General features: G+C 38.6%; 2 protein-coding genes across 2 annotated transcripts in view; both read left to right on the top strand.

The window, feature by feature from the left end:
- The first annotated feature begins 257 nt into the window (after positions 1-257).
- On the top strand, positions 258-1551 carry LOC139738243 (uncharacterized). The gene has a single exon (XM_071648897.1). It carries the CDS (start codon positions 335-337, stop codon positions 1082-1084), a length of 750 nt encoding a protein of 249 aa, XP_071504998.1. The 5' UTR covers positions 258-334; the 3' UTR covers positions 1085-1551.
- A 10716-nt stretch (positions 1552-12267) lies between these two features.
- LOC139738242 (steroid hormone receptor ERR1-like) overlaps positions 12268-23074 on the top strand; it is a 48112-nt gene continuing 37305 nt past the window's right edge. The window contains exon 1 of the mRNA XM_071648896.1: positions 12268-12317. The gene's annotated coding sequence lies outside the window, so the exon portion shown is untranslated. The remainder of the gene's footprint in view (positions 12318-23074) is intronic.

Raw genomic sequence — 23074 nt, 5'->3', positions numbered from 1 at the left:
GCACCGAGGAGCCGAGGAGCTATTTTACCAGCTAATTTACCAGCTACAGGGGACACATTTCTTCGAAATTCTCGTGCACCTTGCGGAACTGCTACGATACACTAGAATATTAATAGTGCTTTTGGCTGCGGATTCTGAATTCAGAAGAATGGACACATTTGAATTTCACATTCAGCCTCAGCAGCATGACCCCGCTCTTCGTGTGTAGTCCCGTCCATTTGTCTTTGTGCGCTGTGCCCTGGAATAGTGACATACAGTCAGTGCACCGTGTCTCAGCTTGGCACTGTGCTGTGGAACCAGAACTTCACGTTGGAGACGAGCAGTCTACCCCATCATGCCCCAGCCTGTTCCGTCACAGTCCCCTCCCTCAACGAGGAAATCAACTGCGCTTGTTTGTCAAGTAATCAAGGAGCTGTTGAACAATGAAGACTACATCAATATGCTCAACAGTGTAGTCAGCAATGCAGTCGACAAGGCCTTCACTAAACTCAACAGCCGTGTTGAAGTGCTTGAAGGTCAAGTCCATGATCTCCAAAATGAATGCGACAACAAGTCACACCAGATCACAGTTCTCAAGAAGGAGATAAGTCAGCAGTCAGACCGAATCCAAAATCTTGTCCAGGGTCAACTCGACCTCGAGCAGTACTCCAGACGTAACTGCATCCGGATCTTCGGTGTCAGAGAAGCAGCAGGGGAATGCACCGACAACATACTGTGCGACATTGCTCAGAGCAAGCTAGGAATCACCATAAACCCAGCAACAGACATAGACCGGAGCCACCGCACAGGAAGGAAGAAACCTGAATCGGCCTCTCATTCTCCCAGACCAATCATCGTCAAAATGACCTCGTACAAAAAGAAGCATCAAATCCTCACAGCAAGAAGAAAACTGAAAGGAAGCGGTATCTCCATTCATGAAGATCTCACGAAGCACAACGTCGATCTCCTACGCAAAGCAACACACCACCAGAAAGTGAAGAATGCCTGGTCATCAGACGGTCGTATCATAGTCGAAATACCTGCCTCACATGGGAAAACGATCAACAAAGTAATCAGAAGTGAAAGTGATCTGGCCAGATTATGACTTCAACTTCTCAAAGTCCCCCACCTCCATGTATGTATCCTGTAAGTTTTTGTAGTTTTTGTAAGAGACAACGGGCTCAAGATAATATCTGTTATTTTTGTGCAACCTCTAGTTCCAGTCGCCTGAGGGCATTAGAAGAAGATGAAGATGGTGTATCTGTACTTAGTACTGAAACAGAATATTTCATTCCAAGTGAATTTGCCTCTATGATGAATGGTACGTTTTCAGAAATGTTTACGTGTCTGCATTTCAACTGTCGAAGTTTGAAGGGTAACAGTGATAACTTTATATCGTGCATTAATTCCTTGAATACTGAAATATCTATTATTGCTGTATCTGAAACATGGGCACAGGGAAATGAATCCCCTCAGTTTACGTTGCCCCAATATAAATTCCTCGGAAGGGGAAGAACAGATAAGAGAGGTGGAGGTGTTGGTATGTTCATTAATAAAAAATATAATGTTAAACAGAGATGTGATTTAGAGGTTTTTGATCAATGTATTGAGTCAACATTTGCTGAAATTATCAATTTGAAGGATAAAATTGTTATTGGCGTGGTATACAGACCCCCCAATCAATCTCTTCAATCATTTCTTACTGGTCTACAGCCAACATTACAGAATATATCTCGAGAAGGTAAACATTGTATCCTACTTGGTGATTTTAATGTTGATTTATTGAGTTCCGACAGTTCCACTCACCAATTCTTGGACTTAATTCTTACCTCCTCATACACTCCTACTATTTTTAAACCAACACGTGTAACAAACCACTCTGCAACCTTACTTGATAATGTATTCATTAATCGTCCTGAAAATGTAGTTAAGTCTGGTATATTGATTTCAGATGTGAGTGATCATTTATCACCCTTTGTCATCTATCACCTTGGCCGTCAGCAGGTGAGCACCGAAAAGGAATCATCCACTTATATTTACAAAAGAATGATACATGAAGAGGGTATGACAAATTTTTTTTCATTGCTCCAGTCTTATGAGTGGAGCCACCTGGAAAATATTCCAGACATCAATGAGAAATACTCTGTTTTTATATCTCATTTTATGACCCTGTACGATGAGTGCTTTCCTATAAAGAAACTTGATAAAAAAAAATATGAGAAAAAACAAACTTGGTTTAACAGCCATCTGAAGAAGTTGTGTAAAAAGAAATACATTTTGTACCGTAAATACATCAAGAATCCTACAATGTACAGAAAAGAGATTTACGTCAAATATAGAAATTTTGTGAATAATGAAATACGACGTGTTAAGCGGGAATATTATCATGGTATTTTTGATAGAGTAAAAAATGACCAAAAAGGTACATGGAAGGCGATTAACGAAGTCTTGAATACATCGAAGTCTAAAACTACATGTGCAAGTATTATGAAAGAAGGTGTTCTGATTGAGGATAAAGAAAACATTGTGAATTTATTCAATGATTATTTTAGTAATATTGGTTCTGAGTTGGTTAGAAATATGCCCCCGTGTTCTATGAATAATGATTTTTCAGAGTATTTAAGACCGAGAGTATTACATACTATGTTTTTTAACCCCATTTCTGAATCTGATTTGATTACAGCTGTATTAAGTATAAAGGATAATAAGAGTTCAGGGCATGATGGCATAGAAGCATTTATTGTCAAAAAATGCATTCATTTGATTGCATCCCCATTATGCCATATTTTCAATACTTCAATTGAAAAAGGTGTTTTCCCAAGTGATATGAAAATCGCAAAAGTTATCCCAATCTTTAAATCTGGGGATAAGCGTCTTTGTTCTAATTATAGACCAATTTCTATTTTGTCCATTTTTTCAAAGGTTTTCGAAAAGTTGGTACACAAACGATTGATCTCATTCTTGGAAAAAAATGCAATCCTGTATCAAGGGCAATTTGGTTTCAGACAAGGATATAGCACACTTATGGCCCTTTTAGAATTTGTCAATAATGCTACTTTGGCTTTTGAAGAAAAAAACATTGTTATTGGATTATTCTTAGACTTATCAAAAGCCTTTGATACTATTGATCACAAAATTCTGATAAGTAAAATGTATCATTATGGAATTAGAGGCAATGTGTTAAACTGGTTTGAAAGTTATTTGTTAAACAGAAAACAATATGTGTTTATTGATAATCATACTTCACAATTTCAACATATCAATGTTGGTGTCCCACAAGGATCAGTGTTAGGTCCATTACTCTTTTTGCTTTATGTAAATGACCTGGCTTTTGTAAGTGATGTTTTAAAGCCCATTATATTTGCTGATGACACAAACATCTTTCTGTCAGGCAAGGATATCCATGATATGAATGTTGTATTCAATGCAGAACTTGAAAAGGTGTATTCCTGGTTTTTATCCAACAAACTCACTATTAATTTTGAAAAAACAAATTTTATGATATTTAGACCTCAGCAATTACAGCTAGATACAGCTTTGTTTGATTTATCCATTAATGACCAAAAAATAAGTAATGTTAAAAAAATAAAGTTTCTTGGTGTCATTATTGACGAACATCTCACATGGAAAGAACAAGTGCAAAATATTTCAGGTAAAATAGCAAAAGCAGTGGGTATTTTAAACAGATTGAAGAGTTTGCTTCCTCTTCGAATTATGTTAAATATTTATAATACCTTGGTTTTGCCACATCTTTCATATTGTACTGTTGTATGGGGAAACTGCTCTAAATATCTTTTGGACAGATTGCTTGTTTTGCAGAAACGTGCAGTCCGTTGTGTCTCAAACTCTCATTTTTTAGCTCCAACAAACCCTTTGTTTGAGAAATTGAAGGTTTTAAAGGTCTTAGATTTGTATACATTGCAGGCAGCATGCTTCATGTACAAATTTTCTAGGGATTTACTGCCTGATGTTTTTAAAGAGTATTTTATTTGTAATAACAAAGTTAATTTGTATAGAACTAGAAACTCTGATAAATTGTATGTACCATTTTACCGTCTTAGCCTGTCAAGAAAGTCAATAAGGTATACAGGCCCAAAAATATGGAACTCAATTACCCCCAGTTTGAAATCATGCCCCACCATTTCATCATTCAAAAGACAGTTTAAGTTACAGTTGATTAATGCATACCGGTATTGTTCATAGAACTGTACTGTGTCTATACAGTGCACTGGCTGATTCTCGGCATGTGTTGTTCTGTGTTCTCTGTTCGGGCGCCTGCTCGGTGACCTTCACCCCGGCGCGCTGGCGGGGTGCGCGCGCCGGGGTGGGGGTCGCCGGGCGGCCGCCTCGGGTGGAGGATGTAGGGTGGTACAGGTTGGGAATCGTGCGCGTGCCTGTGGTGATTATGATCGGAGCCTTCTACATTCATTGTACAATGTATTACAATTATTCTTTTACACTGTACTCAGTACATGTATCGTAATGGAGAGCTCTGATCATGTTGGAAGTGGTGCGCCCTCAGTGGCGGGGCGCGGCTCACGATATTGCTTGGCATAAATGTACACACTGAAGAATCACGATTATACAGCTGCACACCATATTCAATGATACTCGGTATTATGATGATATGTATTTTTTTTTTTTTTTTGTCTTTGTCGATTCTTATAGAATATTATATGCTCAAACCATATATATATATTTCTTAAATTGCATTCAATGATAATTCTTGCCCATTTTTGTCCCACCCTTTTTATGGTTGTTTTTGGTATGTCGTGGTTCCTTCCTTTTGGATGTGCTTTTTTTTTTTTCTTCTTCTTCTTCTTCTTCTTGCCCCTATTTATTGCAAATCCAGTTCTTTTTTATGCGACTCATGATTTATGTAACAGTGTATAACGACATACAGTTTTAATATTGTATATTTGCTCAGGGGATCAGCCTCGAAAGGCCAATGGCCTACTGCTGATCTCCTCCACCATTTATTTTAATTGTTATGTCAATCTGGAACACACACTTTTTAACTTTTAACTGTGATTATGTATTTATCCAAAATAATTTTTGGTTTGTATGTATATGTTAGAACTGATTGATTGTGTATTTATATGTTTTTACCTGAACTGTGGAAATAAACTGAATTGAATTGAATTGAATTGAATATAGGAGGAGTGCAGTGGAAGGGACAATCGTCATCATCTTTGTAGTGACAAAGATGACAGCAACTACATCATCACTATCTTCTTCTTTTTTCAGTAATGGTGTCATCATTTCCTGTTATTGATGTTTTATACTTTATCATCACTATCATTTTTGTATCATCAAATGTTATTTTGAGAATCAAGATGTTGTGACATCAAATGGGCACTGCCTATTAGTTTTGCTTGTACAGTAACAACTTTTTTTTTGTAACAATTAAGGACTAAAAAAAGAAAAGAAAAAAAGAATGGCATTGGATGATCATGAATACAAGATAAATAATGTGTGATACATAAGGATTTTAAAAATGATGTTATTTAAAAGGAAACTAATAGAACATGTGCACGTAACAGATGTTTAGTAATGGTTTGCTGTCAATGGGATGGGTAACAGGACAATTTCAGAAAGACTTCTGTAAAGTAGCTCGGAAATCAAAAGTATGAGTGATTACTGTATTTAGCCAGTCAGTACTAGTAAATTATCTCACAAAGAAACATTAGAAGACAGGACTGTGAGAGGATGGCTCACACGGTAACAGCGTAGGTCTACCGTCGAGTAAACGTGGATACATGTGTGACCTCAATGTCTAATATTCTTCTTGTGTGTGTATGTATGCATTTACATTTCCTAGGCAAGACGAGAAAGAATTGGAGACCCTTCAGCGGTGTTGGCTTTGCCGTAGATCCTGGTGGCCAAGATGTCACTTCAGAAATCACAAGGCTCTTCCAGATCTGGTGAAGAGCAGTCCTCAGCTTGCTCTTGAAAAGGCCATAGTAGCATCTCTCCTACTAGGATCAGGTGAACTTGCACTCTTGTTTTTTTTCTTACACTTTTCCTGTTAGATATAAAAAAATCACATTTGGGCTAGCATTGCTATAACGTTTGTGCAAGGTATAATTAGGTGATCTAATGCTACTGACAGATGTGTTTTAACCTGCTGCCTTTGCAAAATGTTGTCCTTGACACACCCAGGTAATGTGAGGAGTTGGTTGAGATGAGGATGTTATTGTTTTCATCCATCAAGCTTTCCATTAAATATCCATGCGGGGGGGGGGGGGGGGGGGGGGGGGGGGGGGCTGGGGGAGCTACGGGGTCTTTTTTATGCCTCCGCCATGAAGTGTCGCTGGAGGCATTATGTTTTCGGGTTGTCCGTCCGTCCGTCCGTCCTTCTGTCAGTCCGTAATCAGTTTTGTGGACAGCGTAACTTAAAAACCGTTTGAGGTATCCTAATGAAACTTGGCATGTATATGTATGAGTGGGCGAAGTTGTGCCTATCAACTTTTGGGGACACATGCTCAAGGTCAAAGGTCAAAAGGTCAAGGTCAAATGCACAAAATTTCACTATTTCCCCCATATCTATGAAATGCCTAAAGGTATTTTCTTGAAACTTAGTGTATACATGAACTATCAAATACAGATTCTCCAGAGAGAGTTTCGGGTCGTGAAGTCAAAGGTCAAGTGAAAATGTTAAAATTTTTCTTTTTTCTCCATATCTCACAAATGGTTCAAGGTATCTTCATGGAACTTAGTACATATGCATGCACTGACTGGCAGTGATTATCTAGGGAATGTAGGGGTCATGGGTTAAAGGACAGGGGGTCAAAGGTCAAGGTCAACTCCTCAAAATTTCACGACTTCCCTCTTATCTATGCAATGCCTGCAGGATTTTTATTGAAACTTAGTGTATGCATGTATTGCCCAATAGAGATTCTCTTGGAAGTTTTTTCTGCCTTAAGGTCAAAGGTCAAAAGGTCAAAGGTCAAGTGAAAGTGCTAAACTTCATTACTTCCTTAAATTTATGAAAGGGTAAAAAGTCAAGTAAAAATCCTCAAATCCCAAAATACCTGCACTCGTGACAATATAGCCATTCATCCAATTAAACCTAGTTCAAGGAAAGTGAACATTCAACACATCTATGACAAACCTGTCATTTTAATATTTTGCCAATTATGTGAAACTGTCATCACACGTTGTTAAGACATTGTACTACAGACCTATTAGGAGAACCATGCATTATGGTGGAGGCATACCAGTCGCCATAGCAACATTTCTAGTTGTTGTTTTTGTTGGTTTTAAATTTTCAATGAGACTGCAGAACTATTCTGAAAATATGATACAGTCACGAAGTGTGTCATTCCCCACATGCCTTGTACTAAAGCTCATCTCAAGAGATAGTTCCCCGTGCAGGTTTCAAAATCTGCATCAATTTCATTTTAGGTTATTCAGCCTTGCTGCAAGTAATATCAATCAATTCTTTACAAGGAAAGATGTTAGATTTTGATAAATAAAAGGCATCCTTGTTATGTGCATATGTGGATGTGTGTGTGTGTGTGTGTGTTTTCCCTTTTTGATGCATATTAAACAAATTTAGACTGCAGGTAATTAATTATAGGCCAGACAAGTGCCACCACCTTAATGCAGCCAGTCGCAACATTTGAAAGCTGAGTTTGTACATTTTTAAGCATTTTGTTTGCTAATAACATGCACAATGTCAGATGCCATACTACTGAAATCTACTGCAGTTATCATTTTCCACTAGACTGCACATTGACCCATTTTGACATTTGCTTGTTTCTTGTTCATCCATTATCCTAGATTGCTCCTTTGTGAAAGTGGTGGACAGCAAGCTTCCCAAGAAAGTCACCAGTAAGTTGGACAGACAGCGTCTTAAGAAGGCTATGACCATTCCCGTCGTTGAGCTTGACCCAGAATGAACTCTGTCTTCCAGATCCTGGGATAGGATTCACTTTCTTGCCACTTGCGAGGAAACAAATTTATTTGCAAGACAGTCAGAGCGGATAAAAATGGCTCACATTGGAAGTGGAAACTGAGCATTACAACATGCAGCTGCACTCCCGATGCCCAGCATGGCATGAGATGAAACCTTGATCATTTTCACAGTTACCATAAAAAGTATTGGGAAATTTCATTAAAATTGTGCAGTTGCATCAGTACAGGTGACTCGCTATAATGAAGTCCACAGGACCGATAGTCTTCTTTCATTACATGGAAATATCATTAGAGCTAAACAAGCCATAGCTATAACATAGTTGTACATTATCAAGATAATATGTACCGGTAAATAATCATTTGGGTTCCTGAATTTTTATTTCTTTGAAATGAAATTTGTTTTAATCATGTTCGTTATAATAGGAGTGCACTGGAGTCCATCAATTTTTCTGCCCATTTTGATGCAAAATATGAGTGTTCTCAGTAGTTGTTTTTTCCCACTGTGCAGTAGTAATGCCTCTGAATCAGAGAGTGCCCCAGGCATTATATTTTAAGTTATCCATCCATTTGTCTGTCTGTCAGCCCATATGCTCCAGTTCTTGCCAGCACATTTTTGTGCTTTATGTGCTTGCTATTTCATGGTACAAGTCGACTAAGATTGATGAAATTATAAACAAGCCAAAAATTGCCTCCTTTGATACAAATGCAATGTGTTTTGAATACACCATGGGAAATTTCTAATTTTGCATCTTTAAAAGAGATTATACTCTGTCTCATTCAGTCACTTTTTTCTTGATAAAAATTTAACCACACAACAGAGTGAAATCAGCCTTGCATCAAAAGGGCACTTTTGAGGGGTCAGTCTAGCTCAATGTTACACTGTATATAATTATGCTAATTATATATTTTTTCTTTTTTTTATGAGTGTAATATGATTCAGATTTGTAAGTCAATTTTGCAAGTGGTTAAATTTACTATGCAGAACTACATCAATGTAATGAGAAAGAAATAGTATTCATTTTCAGGGAAAACATTAGTGATTGTCCGCCTTAAATATAATTATGCACTTGTATTTCGGGAAGCAGAATTTGTAAATTGAAAACACCTTGTCAAAAAGACTAGGTAAGGCAAAATAATTGTTGAGAATACAGCGTGAAATAAGGCATTGCTAGAAGGATGGAAATGCCTGTCAAAAGTAGCTGCTTGAAGTATTTACGTAGCGCAAGTTAATATGAAGAAATAGCCTAACATAGTCCTATTGTAATAGTCAGGTTTGGAGAAGAATCAAGTCTCTTTACAAAAATATGGTATTGAAGTCTTGAGCCTTTACAGTCAAAATGAATGTTAAGCCAAGAGGGCTTTGATGTGAAAGACAGCTCATCGATAATCGGTGAGAATGGTGTGCGGAGGGACTTGGTTAGCCAATAGTTCTTTAGTTTGGTAGATGTATGTATGACATGTTTATCTGGCTATTAGCTCTTTATGTGCCATGGTGGAAACCTCCAATGTGTCACATTATTCTGAGACACCAACGTATTCATGCATTGAGAAAACATTCGGTTTTTCAAACCTATATTACTTTTACAGGTTTCTGTTAAATTGTAGACGAAGTGAGCAAAGTTGAAGAGAGAAAATGCCAAGCTTTGCATTAATGTAAATTTTATGTCAAATCTATACACTGTAATTGCTTTTCTTTTGGAAGCCCAGTGGCTACATTACTGTCAATGTATGACTTGTGCACACAAAGCAGTGACATCAACTTAGAATTTGTTCGCAAGTCCACTGGGAAACACTGCCTGTTAGTCAATCACCACATAAAATGCAAGCTATAGACGAGAGGAACGGAATCATGAGGAACGCTTTCATTGCACTGTGGCATTCGCCGATTTATTGATCGGTTTGGGCAGGTTTGTGCGTTTGAGCAGAATATGCGAAGTTGGCACGCTGTCGACTGAGTTGGTCGTGCGAACGTGGCACGTAAAGAGTTAAGGATGTTACTCTTTGACATTAAATTGTCAAACATGACATCAGGGTGACTATGAAGATTGCTTGTGTTGGTATGTGTCTGCGTAGGTGCAGAATATATGGATGGAATATTTATTTTTGTGTGATTTCCATAGTATTATAATGAAATTTTGATAGAAAGTTTACAAAATAAGAAGTGTGCGTGTGTATCTTTAAGATGGAATTTCAACATGAAATGTTCCTTGGGACTGGAAATAATAGCAATGTGAAACAGGTACTCAATATGGTATGCCATTTATGTAGAAAAATTTGTTTTTTTATGTTTATACATATACATATTTATCTTCTGTATAAATATGTTTAACAGGGCGTGACACTAGTGCTTGCCCTTTTGCCAGGGGTGGGTAAGATTTTATGTGTAACAAGTGAAAAAAAAATGGAAAAATTTACCAGTAGCTATTGGGCAATTAAAGTAGAATTCTGATTGAAAAATAGGGGAAAATAACACTCACACACACACACACACACACATTCTTGCATATTGACAGTTCTTTATTACTGAGGCGAAGCTTGTGTGATTGCTACCAAATCTAGGAAGCAACAGACACGCAGTGCTACTGTACATGAGTACATGAGTAAGGAGTGGGAACATTTCATAAAAGATGCTAGGATGGCAACTCTTGCTAGAACGACAACTCCCAATAGCAACAGCCAATCAGGAAGCTGGATTCTTGTCATTACCATGACAATTGCCATTCCAGTAAGAGTTGTATCATATCAACTTTTTTTATGAAATGGGGCCCTGGGCTTTTGATGGACTGCAGCAGCATCGGGTAGGCCTACTATAACTGGTCATCTCAATACTAAAGCCAGTGCAAGAGCAGTGAGCCGAGAGAACATGAATTGCCCACTTGAGATTGAGATACAAACATATCAGGGTGGTGCCATTCAAGTGCACAGGAACCTGTGTATAATGTGTGTGCAATGCAATCGCATGGTGACTTGTCAAATATTGCCCACACAACGATTGGTAAACTGTTTTTTTTTCTTCAAATGTTACTGACAGGAAAACATGAAATTGATCATAATGGATGTTGATTTTGACATCTAATAAATGGTAATCAAATGCTATTTCATGCGTCAACTTACATTTTTGTCATCTTCCCCTTCTTCTCTGCCTCCTCCCCTTCCTCGTTGCACTGATGGTTGAATCACATTTCTTTTAGATAATTGCAGTATGATCAATTGACAAAAAAAAAACAAAACCTTGCACCAGGATTATCAAATGACTTCGTAATCAAAATAAAATCAGGGCTCCTTCCTCTTCAGCCTTTCCCTTTAATCCTTTCTATGCCAATGACTCAATAAAATACACAGAGACATTTAAAAAAAAATCATGTTGATGCCCACCCATCTGCTCAACTCCATTTTGTCGCAAAAATATTTAAATTCACAATGAGTCATAACTCTTACTACCCCCAGATTCAAGATAACAAATTTTAAATGCTATGTGAGTAATAATAAACAATAATTTGTATTGTTGAAAGGACTGGCCTCGACTAGCCTGCACACTATTGTCTGTTCTTTTTTACTTACCAACAGTGTTCTTTAACTATTGACTAGAGTATTTGACTATATGGACAATGTTTATTATGTTATTGCTTGGTGCATAGATTTCATTTCTTTTCATTTCATAAAGGCCTTAGTGGTTGAATTATATAGTTGATATTTTTAGTTATGAGTATGATAAATTACAGTGTATAAAAAAAACCAACAATATACACACACACACACACATACATACCTGAGGGAGACACAAAGAAGTGGCTAATCATAATTGATTGTAGAAATTGAAATTGCACGATTTGGACATGCTCATTATACGTGACATGCAGCTAGTGCCAAGATAAAAGCACATGAAAATTTTTGCTTCCTATTGACCCCATGTAAAACTGAATAATATTTTGTTTTTGTTTCACATGAGATTCACTTCCCCTCCCCCCCCAAAAAAAAACCAACGACAGCAACAAACAAACAAACAAAAAGATGAAAACAAATTAATCGTAACTTGTCAAGATTCACAGAGAGGGCGCTCTTGCAATTGTTTACAACTGCTCGGGCGCGTCGTTGATGCTTCGTTTTTTACCAAGCCATTACCAGTGTACTAAGTGTTATGTGCGCGTATGTGTTCTAACAGGCAATAAGAATGATACGCTTGCTCGCTCGCTCGCGGCGGTCGTAAAATGTAGCTGCGTGTCGTATATTTTTGATACCGCCGAGCCTACGCTCCGCACTGCGCCGCATGTCGTATAATGTGTGTTATGCAGACTTTCTCGAGACCAAATTATTACACAACAAAACTTCACACTGCACTGTGTACGGACGTCTGGCCGTGCAGCTAGCTACCACCAGCAGACAGGTAACAGAGAGGGAAGGACTGCCCCAAATTAACCGTGAGTGTTAGCTGACAGAGTAGGAGAAGTTTAATTCTTATGGCTTTAATGCCCTGTTAGAGTTTGTGTTTCCACAAACAGGATGTAAATTTCCAACATAGGCAACAGTGGTCATTCTATGTTCAGCAACATAGATCTATAAACAGTCTAATCTTGCGTGCTGTCTGATCTGTGAGTGTGAGTGTGACTTGATGTAAATGTACACTACAGTAACTGGTGGCTGGTGCTGTGGTAGTAAGCTGCTCTTTCCAGCAGTCATGTGAACGTGAATCGTGTATGAGCCACAGTTCGTCGGTATCAAGAACGAAATGTGCCAAGGGCAAGGCCAGGGGGAACGAAAGCCGCGATAGATAGCTTAGCTAGTTATGCGGTATGATGAAGGTCCAACATAACCCAGTGCAGTAGAGTGGGCAGTGCATCATGATGTCTTGGGTTGAGCTGAGTTGTGCAAAAACTGATAGACACGGTATGGTAGGTGTTCAACCCACCGACCGGGTCCATAACGACCGACCGCGCATTATAATGGCATTGCGCGTACAGAAAGAAAATGTACGCATGGGACTACGCGCAACGGTGTTCGATTCTTCACTGGCTACGCTACCGAGTAAAATGTGGCGAAAACTAAGTTTATTCCCTCTAAATTACCGAAATTTAGCAAAATCGAATAAGATTTATCGTGTAACTACATATAACTAGGCCTACCTTTGCTGACTCGTTGTTAGACGTAGAGTAGACTACTTCCGTAATAAATTTGACGATTTTGACCGCAAAATTGTCACCGCCGCTTGTACGATCGTGCACACACGTTACACATACACATGACATTTAACATTTTGTCGCCCGCTACGACCGTACGAGTTGATGCAGAAACGAGAAATGAATGTGAAAAAACAAACCGACTCATCTAATTTATTTCAATTACGATGAAAAGTTTCCTAATGAAAATCAAGTCAAATTCATCAAACAGTCCTTCAAAAGTAATATCGAAGGATTCAAAATATATTCAAATATTATTGGGGAAAAAATGACGGCTAGAAAAAAAACATCGGCCTGTCGAAAAAAACGCATTTAAGTGCCCTTTATACGTATTGTCAGGGTGGTCGGTTGAAATGAGCAGGGCAACTGAGTGCGGAAAAAATGACACCCCACGCGTTCGAAGCCGCCATCTAAGAGCGCGTACCTCAGATCGCATTTTCAGTGCGCGCTTGTGAATCCGGAGTATTTTCTCCACATGTGAGTAAAATTTCAGGCAAATTGTGAGATTTTTCATGTTTCTATTGATAGCAAAACGTTAGGTGTCCGGTATTATGAACACCCAACCATACTTTTAGTGTAGGCTGATACAGAAACGAGAGTAATTGCGAATGTCATTGTCAGTAAAATATTTTATCAATATCATGTTTAACGTTAGTTATGTTGGGTTACTTCTTCGATCATGATCATGTCCATCATGCTCGGGAATTCTGTTTCTATGTCCTGCCGGCCTACCTAATGGACTACGGTAGACATCTAGAGCGAGGTCTACATGCTTTGCTTTAAATAAAATCCAACATTTATGCATTAGAAACCAACACAAACTAATGATTTCGTTTCCCTTACACGAAATTTAACTGCCCCTATCACAAATAGGTATCCTGCAGCAAACAGGAATAATTACCGTAAAGTTCCGTGTATAAGACGCACTATTTTTTCGTCGGAAAACGTTGAAAATCGGGGGTGCGTCGTATACACGGGTACAGTCGAATCACGGAAAAAAATCCATCATGTACACCCAATTTTATAAGGCCAACTTGGGGCTATGTATGCCCATTGACATTTGGAAGGTAAGCAATCACTAAAACTTAGGAATAAATGCAAGTCCACTAGGAAACACTGCTTGTTAGTCAATCACCGCGTAAAATGCCAGCTATAGACGAGAGGAACGGAATTGTGAGGAACGCTTTCATTGTACTGTGGCATTTGCCGATTTATTGATCGGTTTGGGCAGGTTTGTGCGTTTGAGCAGAATATGTGAAGTTGGCACGCTGTCGACTGAGTCGGTCGTGCGAACGTGGCACATAAAGAGTTAAGGATGTTACTCTTTGACATTAAATTGTCAAACATGACATCAGGGTGACTATTAAGATTGCTTGTTTTGGTATGTGTCTACGTAGGTACAGAATATATGGATGGAATATTTATTTTTGTATGATTTCCATAGTATTGTAATGAAATTTTGATAGAAAGTTTACAAAATAAGAAGTGTGTGTGTGTATCTTTAAGGTGGAATTTCAACATGAAATACTCCTTGGGACTGGAAATAATAGCAATGTGAAACAGGTACTCAATATGGTATGTCATTTATATAGAAATATTTGTTTTGTATATTTATACATATACATATTTATCTTCTGTATAGATATGTTTAACAGGGCGTGACACTAGTGCTTGCCATTTTGCCAGGGGTGGGTAAGATTTGACGCTATGTCACCGTAAATATAAACGATGTGTGAAGCATGCATGCATATCCATGTCGTTCGTTTGCTCTTCATTTCACGAGGCCAGCTAGGTTAGCATAGCTACACTCTATACAGTAGCTAGCTAGCTAGCTAGCAAGCCTTTGGCAAAGGCAGCAGCTGCAGAGAGGCTTTTGCAATGGACTCGCGTGCACACAGCGATCGGATCGAAGCGCGCTTGCCCATTGCGCGCTGTGTGTGCAAGTCCATTGCTCTCTGTGTGCGTGTGCTGAAATTATCGCGAGCTGCCTTTTGCAAAAGGCTTAGCACTGTGCATAAAAGCATGGTACAATGTACAAGAGACACACATGTTACTGGTAATCCCTCCGGGCGAAACAACAGTGAGTGTAATTACCGTACGCACCGTACATCTTGCCATATGATCCCTCTGCTACACTTGTTGATGTTTTTCTTATTTTTCGTAATGAACCTTCCAGTCTGACATGCGTCAATATGCGAGACACCCTCTGCTATGTATGACAGCAAAGATCGTACTGTACACTCATGAGTACGATATGCATGACACATGTACCACGATTGAAAGGCGAAACAATACTGTAGCAAGTGAGTACCAAGACAAGTCTCACATTTTGCGTCTTCCATATTTTGCCAATGTCCGATGAATACCGTTAAAAGAAAGTATAAAAGGAAACGAAGAATAGAGCTGCATTCTAGGGAATTTTGAAATAATATGTATTACACACGCAATATCTGCGTGGAAATTTTCGTGTTTGTTTGTTTTTTTATGCCTCCGCCACGAAGTGGTGCCGGAGGCATTATGTTTTCGGGTTGTCCGTCCGTCCGTCCGTCCTTCCGTCCGTCCGTCCGTCCGTCCTTCCGTCCGTCCGTCCGTCCGTCCTTCCGTCCGTCCGTCCGTCTTTCCGTCCGTCCGTAATGAATTTTGTGGACAAGGTAACTATCAAAACCTGTTGAGGTATCCTAATGAAACTTGGCATGTATGTGTATTAGGGGGTGAAGTTGTGCCTATCAACTTTTGGGTGCACATGCTCAAGGTCAAAGGTCAAAAGGTCAAGGTCAAATATAAAAAATTTCACTATTTCCACCATATCTATGCAATGCCAGAAGATATCTTCTTGAAACTTAGTGTATACATGTATTACCCAATTTCAATTCTCTGGTGAAAGTTTGGGTCATGAGGTCAAAGGTCAAAGGTCAAAAGGTCGAGTAAAAGTATTACAACTTCTTTTTTTTCTCTGTAAATTGGAAAATTGTTCAAGGTATCTTCATGGAACATAGTATATACATGTACTGACTGGCAGTGATTATCTAGCGAATATAGGGTTCATGGGGTCAAAGGTCAGGGGTCAAAGGTCAGGGGTCAAAGGTCAAGTGCAACACTTCAAAAGTTTACTATTTCCCTCATGTTCATGCAATGCCAGCAGGATTATTATTTTTTTTTTTACACTTGGTGTATGCATGTGTAACCTAATAGAAATTCTCTGGAGGGTTTTTTTTTTCTTTTTCTTTTTTCTTGCCTCAAAGGTCAAAAGGTCAAAGATCAAGTGAAAGTGCTGAACTAACTTTTCCTCCATATCTCAGAAGTGGCTCAATTTATCGTGAAACTTGACTGCATATTTATGCATGTTCTACCTGAAAGTTATTACTATCTTATGAATTTTAGGGTCAAAGGCCAGATGAACATGGTAACAATTTACTATTCAGTACAGAAATTGCACTTTTTCTCCATACCGGTACCATGAAAATTACTCAATGCATAAATGTATGAATGGGTCAAAGTCAAGTTAAAGTCCTTAAATCCCCAAATACGTGTACATGCTCTCCTATTCTTCCAATTAAACCAAGGTCGAGGAAGGTGAACATTCAACACATTTGTGACAAGCTTGTCATTTCAATATTTTGCCAGTTTTGTGAAAATGTAATCACACATTGTCCACATGTACTATCTAGACCTATAAGGAAAATCATGCATTATGTCGGAGGCATACCAGTCGCCATAGCGACATTTCTAGTTTTTATTTTAGGTCCGAAAGTAGGGGTGCGTCTTATACACGGGTGCGTCTTATACATGGAACTTTACGGTACCCTGTTTTTTTATTTTTTTTACCAAGCATGTTTTGACTGGCAAGATTATGTAATTTGATGCAGGAGAAAACGAATGATATTATAAACTATATGTGAGTTTGGAGATAATCTAGTGTCTATTTAGATTATTATACGATATGGGCTTTGTTATGTAGTAGTGGTAGAGTATTCAGTTTTGGTTTACAAGCTCTTTCAGTGTTGTAGCAATCTACATTGTGTTTTTATTACTTATCGGGTTTCAGGCTGAGTAGAGTACCATGCAGAGACTGATGGATGCAGCTATAATAAATGCACTAATGTATGATAAACATAACATTCATTTCCATTGTGCTATCTGAGTAGCATTTGCAAATTCTGCTTGTTTCCATACCCTGTATATCTCTAATCCAAGGAAATGACGTCTTCATGTTAATTGATAAAGGAGCCAATTGCAAACAAGTTTTCCAGTTCAACTTAATAAAACGTCGAAGCAAAGTTACAACAATGTAAATTCTTGCCTTCATGTCACAATTGCCTACAAAATGTAGTTTGAGGATGGCAAGCATAGAATTATAAAAATACCTCTTCAACTTAGCAAATATCAATAAAGCCTATTCAACTTCTGCATTTCTTTAGTAATTTTTCTCAATTACATTATTAGCAAAAACAAACAAACAAACAAACAAAACAATCAAAATGGATTGTTTGTTATGAATTTGACTGCTTATTAAAGACATTTATGTTCATGTGGTAGATGTCCCACACACAGACCATCTGTTGACAACTTTCCTTTTTGTCTATCATTTAAAAACTAGCCATGAATGTTGCCTTTGTACTGGTGACATCAGTGCTTATTATAGCAGTAACTTCCTATGGGAAACATGTTTCCTCACAATGCATTAAGTTCCCATGAAAGGACATGGCACCCATGAATTCTAATAAAATTCAGTTTCTGTGTAACATGTACCATTTTACGTGTACATTGTACATTTGCACGTATCTCATCAATCAGGATTTGATCTTCAATTATTAAGATTTGTGAAATTGTAGTTTAACAGGTATTTCATTTAAAAGTTACCTTTTAAGCGACTGAGCTGATGTCAAAATGATCTTTTGGATCATATGTGTGATGCAATACTGTAGGTAGCAGATTAAAGTCTAATGTGTAGTTAATCTGATTTAAACCAAAGTAAATATAGAATTGTTTGCTCAGACCCATTGTTTGAAAACGTTGAGGAATTACGTACTCCATGGAGATCATGGAGATTGCTGAAAACAGCAGCCAGCAAATGTTGGATCAGTCATGTCGTCATATGGGCAAATGAAATCTTGGTTGTGTATATCTCATGTGTAATGTTCAAACCTGTGCACATGCTGTGAGGTTAAGCTTGATGACAAACTGCTACAACTGTACGCTATCTCCCTGCGCTGTGTGGCCTTACTCTGTGAGTGACAAATGTTTACTCATTCCTTGCCGGTGGTCATCTGGCAGGAAGTCTAGAGACACTGAGGGGCAACGGGGATAGTGCAGTGCACCCTTTCTCATACCAGCCCACCCCCTTCCCCACTACCCTTCCACCACCCTACAGGAAAAATATCAGAAGAGTCTACAAAGTGTGACATTTTACTGTTATGTAAACATTAGAATTGAAAGAAAGAGAATTTGCAGTTTAGATGTACATCCGCCCGTAAATTACTAAAACAGTTTCAAGTATATGGATTTCAAGTTTTACCTGTCATGAAATAATGATATTGATCACAGTTTGTGAATAACAACAGGTGATGATGTCATGGCTTCACAAAACTTTTGTTTGCGTGCATTAAAGGCAGCCGATCGCCATCCCTAATGGTACGCAAACTCCGAACGACCGAAGTTTGTGCATGCAATTGCGCAATGCTACCACTGAGACAAGTGTGTGTGTGCGTGTGTGTACGCATCATACACAAACATTGTCACTGCGAGCTGCGGTGATTGGAGGAGAGAGGCCAGAAGACGCTGCGGCGTGTGTGTGTGTGTGTGTGTGTGTGTGTGTGTGTACGTGTGTGTGTACGCATCATACACAAATATTGTCACCGCGAGCTGCGGTGATTGGAGGAGAGAGGCCAGAAGACGCGTGGCTCTTTCGGCCTCTCTTCATGTGCAATGCGCACTGAGAGTGTGCGTCCATTCGGAAGCTTTCGTGGCTCGCTGGGACAGCCATTTTGGGTTAGGAGATAAGCACAGGGAGCTCTCTTGTAGCCTACCGTATTTTCGCTGACCCATTGAGCCAGCGCTATTTTCATTCGGGGGTCACTACATTTGATACAGAATGGGGGAGGCAGCGTGTTGCGTTCGTCTCCGTGCCGCACAAACCACTCGCCACGACTGAGTGTCTTTAATATCATCTAAAGATTTTTTTTTTTTTTACATCTCTATCGCATATCTAAAAAATGAGCATGAAGTGTATGTAACATGTATTTTGCATTACAGGCTGGATATTGCTCTTGAGTTTTAATGATTCAACAATGATGAAATAACTGTAAGAAGAGATCATTGTTGCTGGATTGTAGACAAAAAAAAAAAAAAGACGAAAAGTTGAGAATTTGATGCAGGAATATTTATAAATATATACCGTCAACCTCGCTTACCTCGACGTCGGATTAGCCGAATATCACTTATGTACCTCGGGGGCAAAACGAAAGTCCCGATTGTTCCTATGGAGTTTCCATGTATTAAAACTTGCGTAGCTCGAAAAAACTAACTCGAAGTTCGGTTACCTCGAAGGGAAATCTAATGTCCCAATCTTAATTATCTTATTGTTTTTCCCAGCATGTTGCTCGAATCGAAATTGCAAACATCACTCAGCATTTCCGATTCAGCGCGCGTGGACAGCGTAGACATGTCACAAATCTTTTCACACTCGATTGTAAATATTCTGAGACCAGAACAATCATGCGCCCAAAGAAATACCTGGTACACAGCTGACAAGGAAAATCCCCAACACCTAGTACCTACACACGTACACGGTATGCACACGTCCTGTGCCAATGGAGTGCTTATGATAGCACTACGCTCTGTCCCGTCATCTTCTTTTCTTTAACCACTGTGTTCTGATTTGCGATCGTGATAGGTATACCGTGCGCGTAGATTTCTTAACCGTTGTGGCGCACGTGCTGAGGTGTTGACAGTTATATCTTTGGCATTAATCATGGTCCACTGTCCAAACATCAATCTCCTGCATAGTGCGTTTGTAAACTTTTTTCCTTTCACGAAGTTTGTTTCATTAATTCTCCCCCGAGAACGCAAGCACTGAATACTTTTTTTTTTTTCTGCAATGTGATTGTGAAAATAGTGTGTATGATCTGGAAGTATAGGCCCAGCATGATAAAGAATAGAATAGACAGGGCTCCACACTAACTTTTATTTTAGGTGGCCCGATTGGGCCACCAATATCATTGATTTTCATTTTTTGGTGATCGAAAGTAAAATCTGGTGGCACGAAAAAAAAAATCAAGAAAAACATAAAAACTAAATCGGTCCCACTAAACATACAAAAATAAATATTAAGCATTATTGAAGTGATCCAAATACCCATGTCTAAAACAAATGAATAGAAAATTCAATCATCTTACCATTATTCTGAGTTCTAAGATTTAGCAAATATAGGCTTAGAGATTATTATAAAAGTTCATGCCTATTTAGGTGGTCAAAACTTAAGTTTGAAATGAGAAAGTTGAAGCATTTGCAGACATTTGTAAACATCCGACATTTGTTTTAGCATTGCAAAGAGCCAAAAGTTACCGTTATTCATTTCTTATTGTAAAAGCAATCATCCAACATTTACTAGTATTTTAGCACCTCGAGGAGACGAATATTACTGTTAATCATTTTCAAATGTAAAAGCAAACAACCGATATTCATTTTAGCATCTTATGGAGCTGAATGTTATCCTTATTCATTTCCGAATGTGAAAGCAAACATCCGCTATTTATTTTAGCATTTAACCATTTTCTTCAGTCCCGACTAATTCGAGGTATGCGAGGTTGACTGTATATCTGAGGAATTGTGAGACAGATGGCCATCTCTCATTTGCCTGTGAATGTGATTCTGACAGATATTAGTGGTGGTGGTGGTGGTAGGGGGGAGATTAAACTTTTAAGAGTGTATTGAACTTTTTAAATCTTTGTTCCATTGTAATAGAATAAGTTTACACCATTTTGTCATTTCACTTCATTTGGATTATAGGCAAAGTCAACCACAGCATGGAGTGTAATGGCCCTCGTAAGTGTGCCTCTGTGTACTAATGTGCCACATTGATATCTTTTTTTCTCACAGATTGCTAGACTGTCAAAATCATGTACAAAGTAGGATTGAGGTCAATACTGGCTATCTGAAACTACTGAGACTATGTTAACAGCTAGATTAAAGACATTCAAGGACAATTCACATGGCAGCCTGTATATACTGGTAATGTAAATGTAACTTTTGTTTCACTGATGAGGAATGTATGAAACTTCTGATAATGCATTTGTGACCAATAGCTGCCAATAATACTATACTGTATATTATCTGAGGATAAAATTGGATGATGTTCAGGACTCCCCCCTCCCTTCCCCCCCCCCCCCTTCTCCCCCCCCCCCCAAAAAAAAAGGACCTTTTGCTGTGGGTTATTAACATATCTGTTTTCCAGAAAATGTTTTGAAACACTACATGTTTTCTTTCTGAATCTATATGCAATTAGATACCTTTCCAACAATATCAGGGGTTAGAAACCAGCAAGAAGAAAACATCTTTGCCCCCTTTCCAACAAACCTGTACTTTGATACTGAAAGCCCTGAAGATGATGGCTGTGTTTGCCTGTGACTTATGAGTAGAATTTCTTATGCATTAATAAAAGAAAAAAGAGAGAAGATAATTGAGTTTAGTATTTTATCAGGAAGATGAATAAATGGCATAGTGAATATGTAAGACTCATATTGACAACAGCAAAATTTTATCATGGAACCTTAGTTAAAGATGTTGCACTTATGTGGTAGGCTCGTTTCTGAATAAAAATAGAAACAGATTAATGTTTGCCAGCTGTAGGCTGGTTTTAGCTGTTTGCATAATGAACATTTTGTGTTGATTATTGAAGGTTAAGATAAACAGTTAGGAGGGCAATGGTGTCCAGGACTGCACACTAACCCATTTTTCTACTGGCCGGACCTTTCTGTTGGACCAGTTGGTGCCCAGTTTTTCCAGCTTTTACCGGTCCTTTCCTGAAAAAGTTATTGGTCCGACAGTGATCTTTACTGGTCAGGGACCGTCGGACCAGAACCAGTGTGCAGCGTTGCCAAAACCCAAATATAAATGTGGATTGAGTTAAAGCTGCAATATTAGTCAAACACATTGAGTGAAAGTTTGAGGAAAATGGGACAATCTGTTATAAAGTTAGGAATTTTAAAGTTTGGGTACATCCTTTACTGTATAAGGAGCTTACTACACTGTATGATGTAATTATGGACAAACAATATAAAGACAATATTTAGGGGATGTCCCACAAAGTTTAATTTTTAATGAAAAGTACACATTCCATTGACTTGTTACTAACATAATATGTAACTTTGATGGGAAATCAAGATCACTTTGACAGGTCCAAAAAGTCTTGGAGCTTAGTAGTAATAATAATAATTGGAATGGGATGGGAACACATTTATACTCCTGGGAAAGAGGGGACATGGTGGGTAAAACAGATCTTGTCCAAGGACGTAAGCACTGGGCGGGAATTGAACTTGGGTCCTCCAGTTGAGAGTGGGGAGTCTTTTCCATTATGCCACAGAGCCAGTAGTACCTACCGTTAGTCATTCAGAAAGTTTTGAGTAATGTGGCTTGAATCAAGAACTTGAGCACAGATTTTATTTGCATACAATCCACACAGTCCAAAAGGGCACCAGGGTTGACATGTTGGTTTACCTTCGTTACTGCCATTGTAGCTACCCGACTAATCTAAGTACAGCAGTGTTCTAGCCTCCTTCGTGTGTGAACATGAAGGTACAGGACGTGTTGATGTGATCCCTGGCCTTAACGCACATGGTCTAAATTTCTGGAGTGCAAGGACCCCAGGTTGTGCTGAGCGGACTACATTGTGAGTTTGGTTTCCTCCTTTCAAGATTGATTTTTAGTAAAAGATTTACATGACCAATAAAGAAGCATGCAAACACTAACTGCCTACACTGTATATTACTAATGAGACTGAACTC

This window comes from Diadema antillarum, unplaced genomic scaffold (genome assembly GCF_040938485.1).
Source record: "Diadema antillarum isolate AM-2024a unplaced genomic scaffold, OU_Dant_1.0 seq00000731_RagTag, whole genome shotgun sequence".
Classification (NCBI taxonomy): Eukaryota; Metazoa; Echinodermata; class Echinoidea; order Diadematoida; family Diadematidae; genus Diadema; species Diadema antillarum.
Note: the sequence above shows the minus strand (reverse complement) of the source record. Positions and strands in the feature narration are given on the sequence as shown.

What these genes read in the sequence shown, in the direction of transcription:
- LOC139738243 (XM_071648897.1), top strand. Translation starts at nt 335, where the DNA reads ATGCCCCAGCCTGTTCCGTCACAGTCCCCTCCCTCAACGAGGAAATCA.